The 13,697-nt window shown below is 40.9% G+C and overlaps 1 protein-coding gene across 1 annotated transcript in view; it reads left to right on the forward strand.

Annotated features, from left to right (window-relative positions):
- LOC145403013 (uncharacterized) overlaps positions 1 to 6,231 on the forward strand; it is a 763,478-nt gene extending 757,247 nt beyond the window's left edge. The window contains exon 9 of the mRNA XM_080274842.1: positions 6,035 to 6,231. Within this exon, the coding sequence (XP_080130968.1) occupies positions 6,035 to 6,036 (2 nt within the window). The 3' untranslated portion in view covers positions 6,037 to 6,231. The remainder of the gene's footprint in view (positions 1 to 6,034) is intronic.
- The last annotated feature ends 7,466 nt before the right edge of the window (positions 6,232 to 13,697 follow it).

Here is a 13,697-nt window from a genome sequence, read left to right on the forward strand (position 1 = left end):
TTTCGGATGCAACCCAGTTAATTTCCGTGCTCAGTTTCGTTCATATTTTCACACACACACACACACACACACACACACACACACACACACACACACACATACACGTCATGCAAGTAACACGTGTTGCTTTTCATACACTTCCCAGCAATGTGTGTAGATTCGCTGTTGCTTTATCAGTTCTTTGAAGCAGCACGGGTTTGGTAATGAATTTGGCTTTTTTTTTTTTTTTTAACAATGATTTCGAATTTTGAGGAATCTCACTTTCGTAACACCTGTTACTTCCTCATAAGCTTTCCACCAATGCTCATAGATCGTCTTTCGTTCTAATTCTCCATAAAAACAGTTTAGACTTTAAACCCTGAACTTTGTGCTGTTTGGCTTTATTCTGCAATATTATGGCGACATCTTTACTTTTTCTTTCTTTTTTTATGAGAAAGTCACTTAAGTAATACCTATTACTTTCTTATAAGCTTTTCAATTTTGTGCTTAGTCTATCTTTCTATCTATCTGTCTATTGCCAGACACCTTAATCCCTTATACAGGGTGACCACAAACAAATCGCCTCCACGTCACCCTATCCCCCGTGATTTCACTGCCCTGCTCCCAATTCACACCCTCCTCTCTCATATACCTCTCCACTTCATCCTTCCATCTCCTCTTTGGCCTTCCCCTCCCTCTCTCCCCCTCCACCTCACTCACATACACTCCTCGTCTGTCTCTCACTCTCCATCCTCTCCACATGGCCAAACCACCTCAGTGTCTTTCTCTTAACGGTTCCTATCACATCCACATCCACACCACAACGCTCCTTCACATCCTCATTTGTCAGTCTGTCTCCATGTGATTCCACAGGCTCCTCTCAACTCATTTCCACTGCTCTCACTCTTGACCCGTGTTGCTCCAACAACGTCCAAGTTTCACTTCCATACGTTAGAGTTGTTCTCACAATACTGTCATGTAATAACTTTTTCACTTCCATGCTCACTTCCCTGCTTCTTATCATTGCCTTCAAGGAACCAGCAAACTTTCTTCCTTGTACCCTTTCAAGCACTTCACCCTCCAAACTTCCATTCTTATTCACCACACTACCAAAGTACATAAACGTACTCACATTTTCCATTTCCTCATCATCCAACCTCACTGTACATTCACTAACTGCACCTCTCTCGAAGACCATAACTTTACTCTTCCCTACATTCACATTTAGATTCCGTTTCTTACACACTCTCCCTTACTCATCCACCAAGCCCTGCAGCTCCATCTCGTCTTCGCTTAACAACACAGTATCATCTGCAAACAACAGTACAGGGAGTTTCCAAACACTGCCCTCTCTCATTAGGGCTACTCCAACATCCACTGCCCTACCTTGTATCTCTTTTATAACGCCAACCATAAACAGATTGAACAACCATGGAGACATGACACATTCCTGTTTCAACTCAATCTTTTAATAGAAAAACTCACTCAGATCACTATCCACACGCACTTCAGTCTAACACCCTCATACATGCTCTTCACAGCATTCAACAAATTCTCATCTACTCCATATATATTCTTAATACTTTCCACAATGCTTGTCTATCCACCCTGTCATATGCTTTCTCCAAATCCATGAAGGCCGCATACAACTTCTTTCCCTTCTCTAGACACTTTTCCACTAAAGATCCAAGAATGAATATCTGATCTACACAACCTCTTCCCCTCCTAAAGCCTTCCTGTTCTTCTCCAACTAATTCATCTGTTATTTCCCCTAACTCTGTCATCAAGTATCTTACGCTATACTTTTCCTATTACACTAAGAAGACAAATGCCCCTATGATTACTACACATTTCTTTTTCCCCTTTCCCTTTGTACAATGGAATAATTATACCTGACTTCCGATCATCAGGGAGTTTACCTTCCTCCCAGGCCAGTCTGCACATCTTCCACATCCATTCTACTACTATCTCTCCCCCATGCTTCAGCATTTCACCACACACTCCATCAATTCCTGGGGCTTTCCCCATTTTGACTTTCTTCAGTGTTTCCACAACTTTCATCCTACTGATTCCTTCCTGTCTTCTCACCTTTCCCCTTCTCCCAGCCATTCACCAGCCACTTATACTCGCATTTTCACTCGCTTTGTTCAAAAATTCATTACAGTGTTCTCTCCATCTGCTCACTTTTTCTCCCTTCTCAACTAGTAATCTACCATTTTTATCTTTCACTCCCCTACTAACTTCATTGCCACCCTGTCTGAATCTCTTTACCTCATTCCAGAACATTTTCTTACATTCCCTCCACTTTACACTCAAATTTCTTCCATATTCCTCATCCACTCTCTTCTTTCTCTTACTAATCTTTTCACCTCTCTCTCTTCCTTAGATACTCTGTCGATTAAATCGTCTCCTAAATAAGAGTTTTGATGCTGTGCTCTACCACTCTATATATCGGTGTTGTAGGTGGTTCGGTAGATCTGAAAAGAGACAAAATGCAGGAAGAACATCATAGCAATTACTACTTCAGTAAGACAGTGTATTACTGTGATATGAAGGCACTGTACTTGCCTAGCCCCAAAGAGTTGATATTTTTTTTAGAAGTGTCCTGAGTACCGTATTTGAAGTAGTTCAGGACACGCATGTCTAAAATGAGATCCATTAATGCTTAAAGACATGATGGCATTGGCAGAATAAGTTCATGCCACTGTACTAGCACCCTTTTACCCAAATCACTCTGTTGACGAAACCGTACGTCGGAGGCCCAGTATCAGTGAAGAAGATGCTGCGAAGACTCTTTGGTGGTGGTGATGATGGTGATGAATTTGGCGGTGGGTGTATGTAGGTGCTAATCTTCCTTTTTCGAAATTTATTTTTATGAAAAGCGGACAATTATATATATATATATATATATATATATATATATATATATATATATATATATATATATATATATATATATATATATGTGTGTGTGTGTGTGTGTGTGTGTGTGTGTGTGTGTGTGTGTGTGTGTGTAATTAAAATTCTTTAGTATGGTATGAACCTAAATACCATTCTGATCTCTTACAGACAATTCTGTATTTCTGTAAAACAGTACAAATTAATTCAAAGGAATTTTTCACTTCAGCTGTCATTTCTCAGCTAATCCAGGCAATATTTTCAAAGTAATTCACATTTTTTTCACCTGAACTCCAATAGGAGTGTACTAAGGTGTGCACCAAGGAGTACAAACCCGTGTGTGGCAGCGACGGCGTGACCTACAGCAACAACTGCACCCTGGCTAATGCTCAGTGCCAAGACCCTTCCATCGAATTCGCCTACCCTGGAGAGTGTAACTGTAAGGATTTTTTTTCTTTTTTCACATTTCTTAACGTATTGTTTTTTACTTGGGATTTCTGGTGACACCTGGTAATATCCTCTTGTATGTTGGTAATGAAAATTATGTCAATAATAGGGAGGTATAAGTAGCATACAATATAATATAAACGTTTAATATACAATGTGTGCTGTCACGGAAAAAGCAGCACGAAGTCTCCCACGACAACAATACAGGCAGTGAGGAGGCAGCCTGAGGGTAAGGATATGGGTCGTAGTCTGAGTGGTTTTGCAGAATTCATAACACATCTTCCTCACATTAAACCTTAAACCTTAATATCGCGTTGTGCGTTATTGATGGATATTTCCATATAAATAGCAAACAGGAGAATGGTAGGGTGTGTTGTGGAAAATAAATCGCTAAGGAAAAGTTGCAACAAAACTTCGAACGTTACACAGAATTCGGCTGCCAGCCACAATATGCTGTATTCACTTCATCCCCCATCTCCATATAATGGACGTCGGAACAATATAAACAATCAACGGAAGAGAGTGGTTAGAATATCAAGCAGTTTTTTTTTTTTTTTTTTTTAACTGGTGCTGGAGCGTGTGCCTTCATGCAGTGGTACGGATATAGGCGGACATGTGCGCTGCCCAGTTATACACAAGTCCCTCAGTTCCTTACCAATACCCCCAAAAGTTAATGGTGGGCTGCAGCATGAAGGTAACCTGCCGGCAGTTAACCAGGTTCTTGTTTCAGGTGAACATGACTACACCAGTAACAATGTAGCATCTCCGTAGTGTCATGGGATCAGTGCAGGGACTGGTTTCCTTTCCTGTTTATGTGACTTTAAAAGGCGGTAGAGTGCAGTGATAAGGCTGCAGGAGGTGGAAAAGAGGAAGGATTATAGTAGATAGATGGAGGAGAGACTGGGTAGATAAGATCTGGAGCAGATGGCGGAGGTGGAAGGTGTGAGAAACACGTGTGCAGCACTGAGGTGGTGTGTGGGGTTAGAAGAGGTAAGGGACGAAAACAGTAGCATGGTGGAATGAGAGGGTGAAAAGAACTGAAGGGAACGGAGGAAATTTTTTAGACTCCATAACGAGAAGATGAAAATTAATGAGGATGTGTGGAAACGGAAGATAAAACTGTATGCCGGGAAGAGGAAAGATTTGAAGAGATGAAAGAGCCTGAAAGATAAAACTAGATCAATGCTTGTGAACAGACAGAAAACAATCAGAGGGAGGGCGTATTTAATGGGGCTCTTAGGTATATATAACGATTATAAGGAGCATGCCAGTGATCCTAAATCCATCTAAACAATATCGGGGCAGTAAAACAACATGTAATCGCATCCCTACACTCTTTTTTTTTTTTTTTTTCCATAATTTTTATATTGCATGGTTGGTTAATAATTATACCATTATCATGAAAGTTTTGGGGTGCGGTAATGGTACACCGTAATGACACGTCTTGAAGTAAAAAAAACAAAAACAAGGATGGAATTATAACTTTTCCTGAGCCTACCTTGTTAGGACAGTTTCTGGCATTGATCTTAATATGTTTTAGTGTTTTTTGTTCTTCCTTTACTGTTTTTTGAAGCACATACGTAGGAAGCTCTGAAAAATTTTTGTACGTTATTGTACTTAAGATCATGACATCAGCGAAGGAATTATTGAAAGTGCTGAGTTACCCGCTCTTGTTTTGAATCTCTTATGTTGAGCTAAATAAAATGACCTTGAGAAATAAAAGACAGCGAGAAACCGCAACAGCCAAGCCTTGCAATCGATGTGTGACCTATTTTTTAACCTAGCTCTGTATTAACCTTTGACCGATAGCTCTGAAATTTGAGAAACCACATCCTTGGACGACCCAGAATGCCACCACTGAGTTTGATTAATTTCAACCAAAAGTGCTTAAGCTGGCCATACCCTGTGATGTAGACCTGTATCCTAATGTTCTCGAAATTGAACAGTTTAAAGTATGTCTTATCCCAGATCGTTTCACTACATTTAATCCAAATGGAATAAAAACTTGCCAAAATTTTGGTACTGTCCAGTGACCTTCAAATCTGATTGACTGTTCTCAGATCTGAAGCACCTTAACCATTTCTCATCCTTTGCCATGCCACCAAGTTTTGTCTAAATAGATCAAACCTGAAAAAATCTAACTTAGCAACCTATTACCATTGCCATTTCTCGGGTAACATCTTCCGTGCATCCAGCAAATTGAATAATTACCCAAGGTGTGGGAAAAAGCAAGACAATTGGTTTTGTCATTTTAGAACTAGAGGGTTGAAGAACGAGGAGGAGGAGGAGGACAAGGAGGAGGAGGAGGAGGACGAGGAGAAGAAGAAGAAGAAGAAGAAAAGAGAAAGAAAGAAGAATATGGAGAACCCGGAATTTTTGACGATTGTGTTTTATCGAGTTAGCGTTACGGTTTAGCTACTTTAAAAGATGTTTTAGTTATATGTAAACAAGCATGAACATTAGGGCTAGATATTTTTTAAAATGTAATTCCTCCGTGTTTGAGGGAAAGTAAGGATAATATTTGTTAAGGCTTAAAGGCAAATCAGCTTTATACTTACATAGTGTGTCTATGACGAGACTAGTATGCTGTGTGTGTGTGTAATATATATATATATATATATATATATATATATATAAAGTTTCATCAAATTCTTTAATATATAATCCTTACTGTCACTCTACATACACTGTTGTTTGTCTTGTGCCCCAGAGCCATCTGGTAGAATCAAACACGGCCGCGCCGGGGGCAGTGTACTGGCAGGTGTGTGGCAGTGACGGCAGGATTACCACCACTCCACTGACAATGATACAACAGGAATGTCCGTGAAACTTTTAACCCCTTCAGCCCACAGACGTATTTGTAATTCAGGTCATGCTGCTTAGATTTTTTTTTTTTTCGCTGAGGGGATTTTTTTTGTACTGAAGGAGTTAATGGAAAATTTTTATATCACTTCCAGGTCGGAAAATCCTTCTTAAACTTAATAAAACTGTCTGATGATAGCAGCGATTGAATATAAAATACATCTTCGGAATAAAGGGGTCAGATCTTATCAACATTTTAAAGATTATGATGTAGCATTGATTTCTAGAAAATAATTAGGAAAGTCTTGGAAATGTTTCATATGGTAATTATATATTTCTTTTGTTGTAAAATTATAGACTACAATTTCGTACTAAGCAGGAAGAAATATATATACGATTTTTTGTACTGTATCACGTACTTCACTTTCAGATTAGTTACTGTTTATGAGACATGTAATTCATTTGTAATATGCAAGGATTTAAACTACGTCCAACTGGAAACAGTTGTTTTCTGCTGAATAAATTATAGCAAAATGTTCCCACATTTTTGTTTTATTCATCACACACACACACACACACACACACACACACACACACACACTATCTTATGCAAGCTTTTACTGAACAGCAGAGATCAGTGACAAACAGCATATTCATTCCAATTGGAAAATCACAGTTTTATTTGTCTGTCTTGAATATTTTTTATTTGTTGTCCTCAGTACTTGCTTTCATTATACTAATAGATGGTAGTCGAGTGAACACAGAAGTGCGTTGAGAACACAAGGTTTTCTTATTCAAATCTTGGTTGTTGCAGTGAACAGTTTTTGTTAAGATTAGGAAACAGTTTTCAAACTTCAGGAGTTAGGTACCACATTAATACAAAAGCCTATATCTAAATTGAATAAAATCGTCTTGTAGTGGCAACAGTAAACAATAAGATGCCATCATACTGATGAGGTGAACATGGTCTTAACTCCTCATGCTTAAATGGTTGATCGAAACAGTTGCCAGACAATTAAATTTAGAGAGCCGGGATATGATTTTAGAATATAAATTAGATAGTTTATCATTTAATCCTTTTTCATTCCATGAGCAGACAAGAGATCTGCCCTACAGTAATAGAAAGAAAAATACACAGTACAGCGAGTGTGTAATTTATTGTTATGTCAGTGTTTTGCACAAAATTAAATTATAACGCAGTGGACAAAAACAGTCAATGCACAGAAGAAAGACTGCTTGGTGTACAACAATGTTGCTGTTAAGGGTGCTTTTGTAACATTCTGGCATATTTTTTACATTTCTGTTGCGTTGTTCGCGTCTGACGCTTACGAGCATTTTAGTAGAACTGGTAGAATTTGTTACAAAATGTTGTTTTGGTAGTCTGCTTATCAACTTATGATTTTCGTTTGCAAATGGTAAAAGGAGAGTCCTAAGAGAAAACTGACCAAAATGTATGTGTACTTTGTTCAGTATCAAAATTTTCTCCTCCACCCATGACCTCATTGTCACCATCACTCTCATGCGTTCAGAATTTCCTGCCTCTAAGCTACAATGATACAAAAAAAAAAATAGTCTAGCATGTTCACGATAGTGCTTGTTAATTCACAGAAAAATCTTGCATTTCTTAAAGTTAACCAGAATTGCTTGATACGATCATTTGATGTCTAATTAGCAGTATCTGTGTTTTGCAATGTGTCTAATATCTGAATAATCAGTTATTTGGCATAGGTCTACGTAAAACTGGCCGCTCCCCGTAGCATTCCAGTGTAGCGAGGCACATGAGTCTGAAGTAATAGTTTTTAAGGTACCGGGTCTGTGAGGTCTGTGGGTGTACTGTACAGTTCTTGCTGGGTTACACGAATTGGTGATTAACCCGTACGAAATTAGGAAAGAAGGCGCCAGGTATTTAAAATTTTCTACGAAACAACTGATGACACTCCGTTGCAAACGCCATTTACTTCTAATTCCTAAGATGAACGTGACAAGCTAACTAGGAAGACCCACCCTCCCCTCCAGACTAACCAACCGTTCAAGTGTGGGAAATACCAGGAGGAATTCACACGCTATGCATTCACGTGATTTACCTTTAACCAGATACATAACCAACCAGTTCGGTCTGTGCTTGCAAGTGTTTACACACGGTACTGAAAGCCCATGATTGTGAACAGACATTAGCAAACCAAGCATTCTTCTCGCACTGATAAATCAATAGATGCTCGCACACGTTTGAATGTGTGTGTGTGTGTGTGTGTGTGTGTGTGTGTGTTTTGCTCTGTGGTGAGTCCGTGTGCGCGTGTGTATAATAATCGTAATTTTGTGTGTTGAGTGCACACAACATGCCCCTGTATGTAATAACCTTGATAATTTTCATCTATATCTTAGTAACAGGGGTCAGTAGCTGATAACACACACGCCTTTTATCTTGTATCCTAACCTAAAGGGGTCAACAGGATGACCCTGGCTGCTCCTGAGCAACGCCGACAACTACCAAGCCTCCACGAGGCTGGAGTGCGGCGCAGGCACAAGCGGACAGACTTCCTGATCTTTACCCAGTCGAATTTCAAACCCTTGCGAGCCTTGAGCCTCCACCACAGCGAGCCTTGAGCGACACTTGACGGGGGAACACTCATCTCCCCAACACCAACAACGCGGTCAGGGCAGGGCTCGAACTCAGGTTAAACTGGGTGTCAAGAGCCCTATGGACCGCGCCATGTACAGTACATCTGCTGTTCCCCAACTTACATTCATGTTCACTTGTCCTTCATCATCCTTCATAACAGATCCATTTTATAGTCTTCTTTCTCACTTGAAAATCACAACCCTTTCACAATTCGGCACAGAAGATAGGGATGAGATTAGGCCATGTTAGAGTAAAAGGTGTATAGTTGTGTGTGTGTGTGTGTGTGTGTGTGTGTGTGTGGGTGTGGGTGTGGGTGTGGGTGGGTGTGTGGGTGTGGGTGAGAGAGAGAGAGAGAGAGAGACAGAGACAGGCAGGCAGGCAGACAGAATTATGTATGCCTGTAATTGTGTATATAAGTAAGTACATATGTTTGTATGAACACATGTGTAGGTGTATGTACGTGAGCGCGTATGTAACATATATGTGTGTGTTCGTGTAGCCTATGTGTGTGGGTGCACGCGTGTACAGTATATATGTGTGTTTATCTATGTGTATGTGACAGTCATGAGTATATGTTTGAGTAAATGTATGTCATACGTTTGTATCCACGTACGTTTATATGTATGTATGTATGTATGTGTATGTATGTGTGTGTGAATGTTTATATGTATGTGTATGTATATGCGTGTGGTTGCAAGGCCACCTGTGCTGTGCAGTTTTGATAATCTTTTCGCTCCCCATCACATGGTGATGATACAACATTAGCCCCTTCAGTACGACAACATTCTCTCTCTCTCTCTCTCTCTCTCTCTCTCTCTCTCTCTCTCTCTCTCTCTCTCTCTCTCACTAATCTTGTCGGTGTTGGAGGGACATTGTCGTGTGGTTACACTGATATCAGTGAGGCTCAACTGCCTGGTTCTTCAAGCGTCCCTCAGCTCCCTCCCTATTCCCCAAAAGCAGGATGGTGGTGGACTGTTGGAGGAGGGCACCTTCAGCCTGCAGTCCACTGGGTTCACATTCAGATGAGCGTGAGGCTGAAACTACTACAAATACTATTACTACTACTACTACCACTACTACTATTACTAACACTACTACCACTACTACTAACTTTTCACTCCCAAGACTTATTATTATTATGATTATTATTATTATTGTCATTATTATTATTATTATTATTATTATAATTATTATTATTATAATTATTATTATTATTATTATATCTGTAAGAAAATGTTCTGGAAAGAGGTGAAAAGAGTAAGACAGGGTAGGAGTGAAGTTAGCAGGGGAGTGAAAGATAAAAATGGTAGATTACTAGTGGAGAAGGGAGAAAAAGTGAGCAGATGGAGAGAACACTTTAAGGAATTGTTGAACATAGAGGATGGAAGTAATGCGAGTATAAGTGGCTGGGGAATGGCTGGGAGAAGGAGGGAGGTGAGAAGACAGGAAGAAATCAGTAGGATAGAAGTTGTGGAAGCAATGAAGAAAGTTAAATCAGGGAAAGCCCCAGGAATTGATGGAGTGTGTCGTGAAATGCTGAAGCATGGGGGAGAGACAGTAGTAGAATGGATGTGGAAGATGTGCAGACTGGCCTGGGAGGAAGGTAGAGTCCTGGAGGATTGGAAGTCAGGTATAATTATGCCCTTGTACAAAGGAAAAGGGGAAAAAGAAGTGTGTGGTAATCATAGAGGCATTTGTCTTCTTAGTATAATAGGAAAAGTGTATGGTAGGATACTTATTGACAGAGTTAGAGAAAGAACAGAGAAATTAGTTGGAGAAGAACAGGGAGGCTTTAGGAAGGGAAGAGGTTGTGTAGATCAGATATTCATTCTTAGATCTTTAGTGGAAAAGTTTCTAGAGAAGGGAAAGAAGTTGTATGCGGCTTTCATGGATTTGCAGAAAGCATATGACAGGGTGGATAGACGAGAATTGTGGAAAGTGTTAAGAATATATGGAGTAGATGGGAAGTTGTTGAATGCTGTGAAAAGTATGTACGATGGTGCGAAGGCTGCAGTGCATGTGGATGGTGAACTAAGTGAATTTTTCTCTTTGAAAGTTGGGTTGAAGCAGGGATGTGTCATGTCTCAATGGTTGTTCAATCTGTACATGGATGGGGTAATAAAAGAGGTACAAGGTAGGGTAGTGGATGTTGGAGTGGCCCTGGTGAGAGAGGATAGTGTTTGGAAACTCCCTGTGCTGTTGTTTGCAGATGATACTGTGTTGTTGAGTGAAGACAAAGGGGAGCTGCAAGGGATGAGTTTGGGAGAGTGTGTAAGAAATGGAATCTAAAGGTGAATGTAGGGAAGAGTAAAGTGATGGTCTTTGAGAGAGGTGAAGTCAGTAAATGTTCAGCGAGGTTCGATGGTGAGGAATTGGAAAATGTGATTACGTTTAAGTACTTGGGTAGTGTGATGAGTAAGGATGGAGGTTTGGAGGGTGAAGTGCTTGAAAGGGTACAGCAGGGAAGAAAGGTTGCTGGTTCTTTGAAAGCAGTGATAAGAAACAGGGAAGTGAGCATGGAAGTGAAAAAGTTACTACATGACAGTATTGTGATACCAACTCTAACGTACGGAAGTGAAGCTTGGACGTTGTTGGAAGGACACAAGTCAAGAGTGAGAGCAGTGGAAATGAGTTATTTAAGAGGAGCCTGTGGAGTCACATGGAGAGACAGGCTGACGAATGAGGATATAAAGGAGCGTTGTGGTGTGGATGTGGATGTGATGGGAAGTGTTATGAGGAACACACTGAGGTGGTTTGGCCATGTGGAGAGGATGGAGGGTGAACGCCTGACGAAGAGCGTGTTTGTGAGTGAGGTGGAGGGGGAAGTGGGAGGGGGAGGCCGAGGATGAGATGGAGGGATGGGTGGAGAGGTATATGAGAGCGGGGTGTGAGTTGGGAGCAGGGCAGTGAGATGGCGGGGGACAGGGCGACTTGGAGGCGATTTGTTTGTGGCCACCCCAAACGGGATTGAGGCGTCTGGCAATAGATAGATAGATAGATAGATTATATCTCACCACACCTGTGGTGAGTTATGTTATTGGCAATATTATTATTGTTATGGGGGGTTAGTGCCCCTCCCCGGAAAACAACTAACTAAAAAAACAAACAACAAGCCTCGGACAAGGACTGACCAAACGATGACGACCCAGGACCGGACAAAGGACATGGTAATTGGAACTTGGAATGTAAGGGGAGCGAATGATAAGGTGAAAGAGAGAGAGATTGTCCAGGTGCTTGAGGGTGCGAAAGTGGATGTATGTGGAATAACTGAAACAAAATGGAGAGGAGAAAGTGTGAGAGAATGGGAGTATGGATGGGGTATATGTGCAGGAGCAGGTGAGAATTAGAGGGCAAAGGAAGGCGTATGTATAGTTGTGAGTAAAATATGGAAGAGGAGCATAAGACAGTATGGATCAGTTGGGTTAAGGATTGTGTGGGTAAAGTTGAAAGTTGGAATACAAATGTGGGCAATTGTGTGTGTGTATGCACCAACACAAGATCGCGCTAGAAGAATGAGAGAAGAGTTCTGGACAAATGTAGAAGTGTGCATGGAAAAGTTTGGAAGGAATGAGTGTTTTTGATTGGTGATATGAATGGTAAAGTTGGGAATATGAAGGTGGATGGAATAGTTGGTGAGTGGGGTGTGCCTGCTGAGATAGATGAGAATGGGAGTGCGTTAGTGGACATTTGTGCTGGGAGGGGGTTGGTGATAGCCAATACCCTCTTCAGGCATAAAATGATCCACAGGTATACATGGCGAGTGATGAGAAGGGTGGGTGGTGAACTGAATGAAAGGAAGGCAGTGATTGATTATGTGTGTGTGGATGAAAGGATGCGAAGATGTGTAATGGATGCAAGAGTTTATAGAGGTTGGGGGAGTTGACATTCTGACCACTACTTGGTGGTGGCCAGAATTAGGATTCAAGTAAGATGAAGGAATAGAAGAAGGGAAAGACGAGAGGAAGGAGTAGTTGCAAGGAGAGTGGAAAGGTTACAAGAGGATGAGAAAAAGGCAGAGTATAAGAGAGAAGTGGAGGAACGATTGGGCAAATATGAATTGGAGCAGATGGGAGATGTGGAAGGTGTGTGTAGGATATTTACAAAAGAAATATGTGCAGCATGTGATGTGGTGTGTGGAAGGAAGAGAAGACGGAGGGGGGTGCAAGGAAAAGCGTGGTGGACTGAAGAGGTGAAACAGGCTGTGGCACAAAAGAAGACAGCATACAATGAATGGATGGGGAATAGGGCGTGGAAGAAGTTGAGGGTGGAAGAGAGAGTTATATGTAGAAAGAAAGAGAGGTGAAAAGATTAGTAAGAGAGAGTAAGAAGAGAGTGGACGAGGAATTTGGAAGGAATTTGAGTGTAAAGTGGAGGGACTGTAAGAAAATGTTCTGGAGAGAGGTGAAAAGAGTAAGACAGGGTAGAAGTGAAGTTAGCAGGGAAGTGAAAGATAAAAATGGTAGATTACTAGTGGAGAAGGGAGAAAAAGTGAGCAGATGGAGAGAACACTTTAAGGAATTGTTGAACATAGAGGATGGAAGTAATGCGAGTATAAGTGGCTGGGGAATGGCTGGGAGAAGGAGGGAGGTGAGAAGACAGGGAAGAAATCAGTAGGATAGAAGTTGCGGAAGTAATGAAGAAAGTTAAATCGGGGAAAGCCCCAGGAATTGATGGAGTGTGTGGTGAAATGCTGAAGCATGGGGGAGAGATAGTAGTAGAATGGATGTGGAAGATGTGCAGATTAGCCTGGGAGGAAGGTAGAGTCCCGGAGTTTTGGAAGTCAGGTATAATTATGCCCTTGTACAAAGGAAAAGGGGAAAAAGAAGTGTGTGGTAATCATAGGGGCATTTATCTTCTTAGTATAATAGGAAAAGTGTATGGTAGGATACTTATTGACAGAGTTAGAGAAAGAACAGAGAAATTAGTTGGAGAAGAACAGGGAGGCTTTTAG

The sequence above is a fragment of the Coenobita brevimanus genome, chromosome 60 (assembly GCF_032717465.1).
Source record: "Coenobita brevimanus isolate Jiangsu-jjx chromosome 60, ASM3271746v2, whole genome shotgun sequence".
Taxonomy (NCBI): Eukaryota; Metazoa; Arthropoda; class Malacostraca; order Decapoda; family Coenobitidae; genus Coenobita; species Coenobita brevimanus.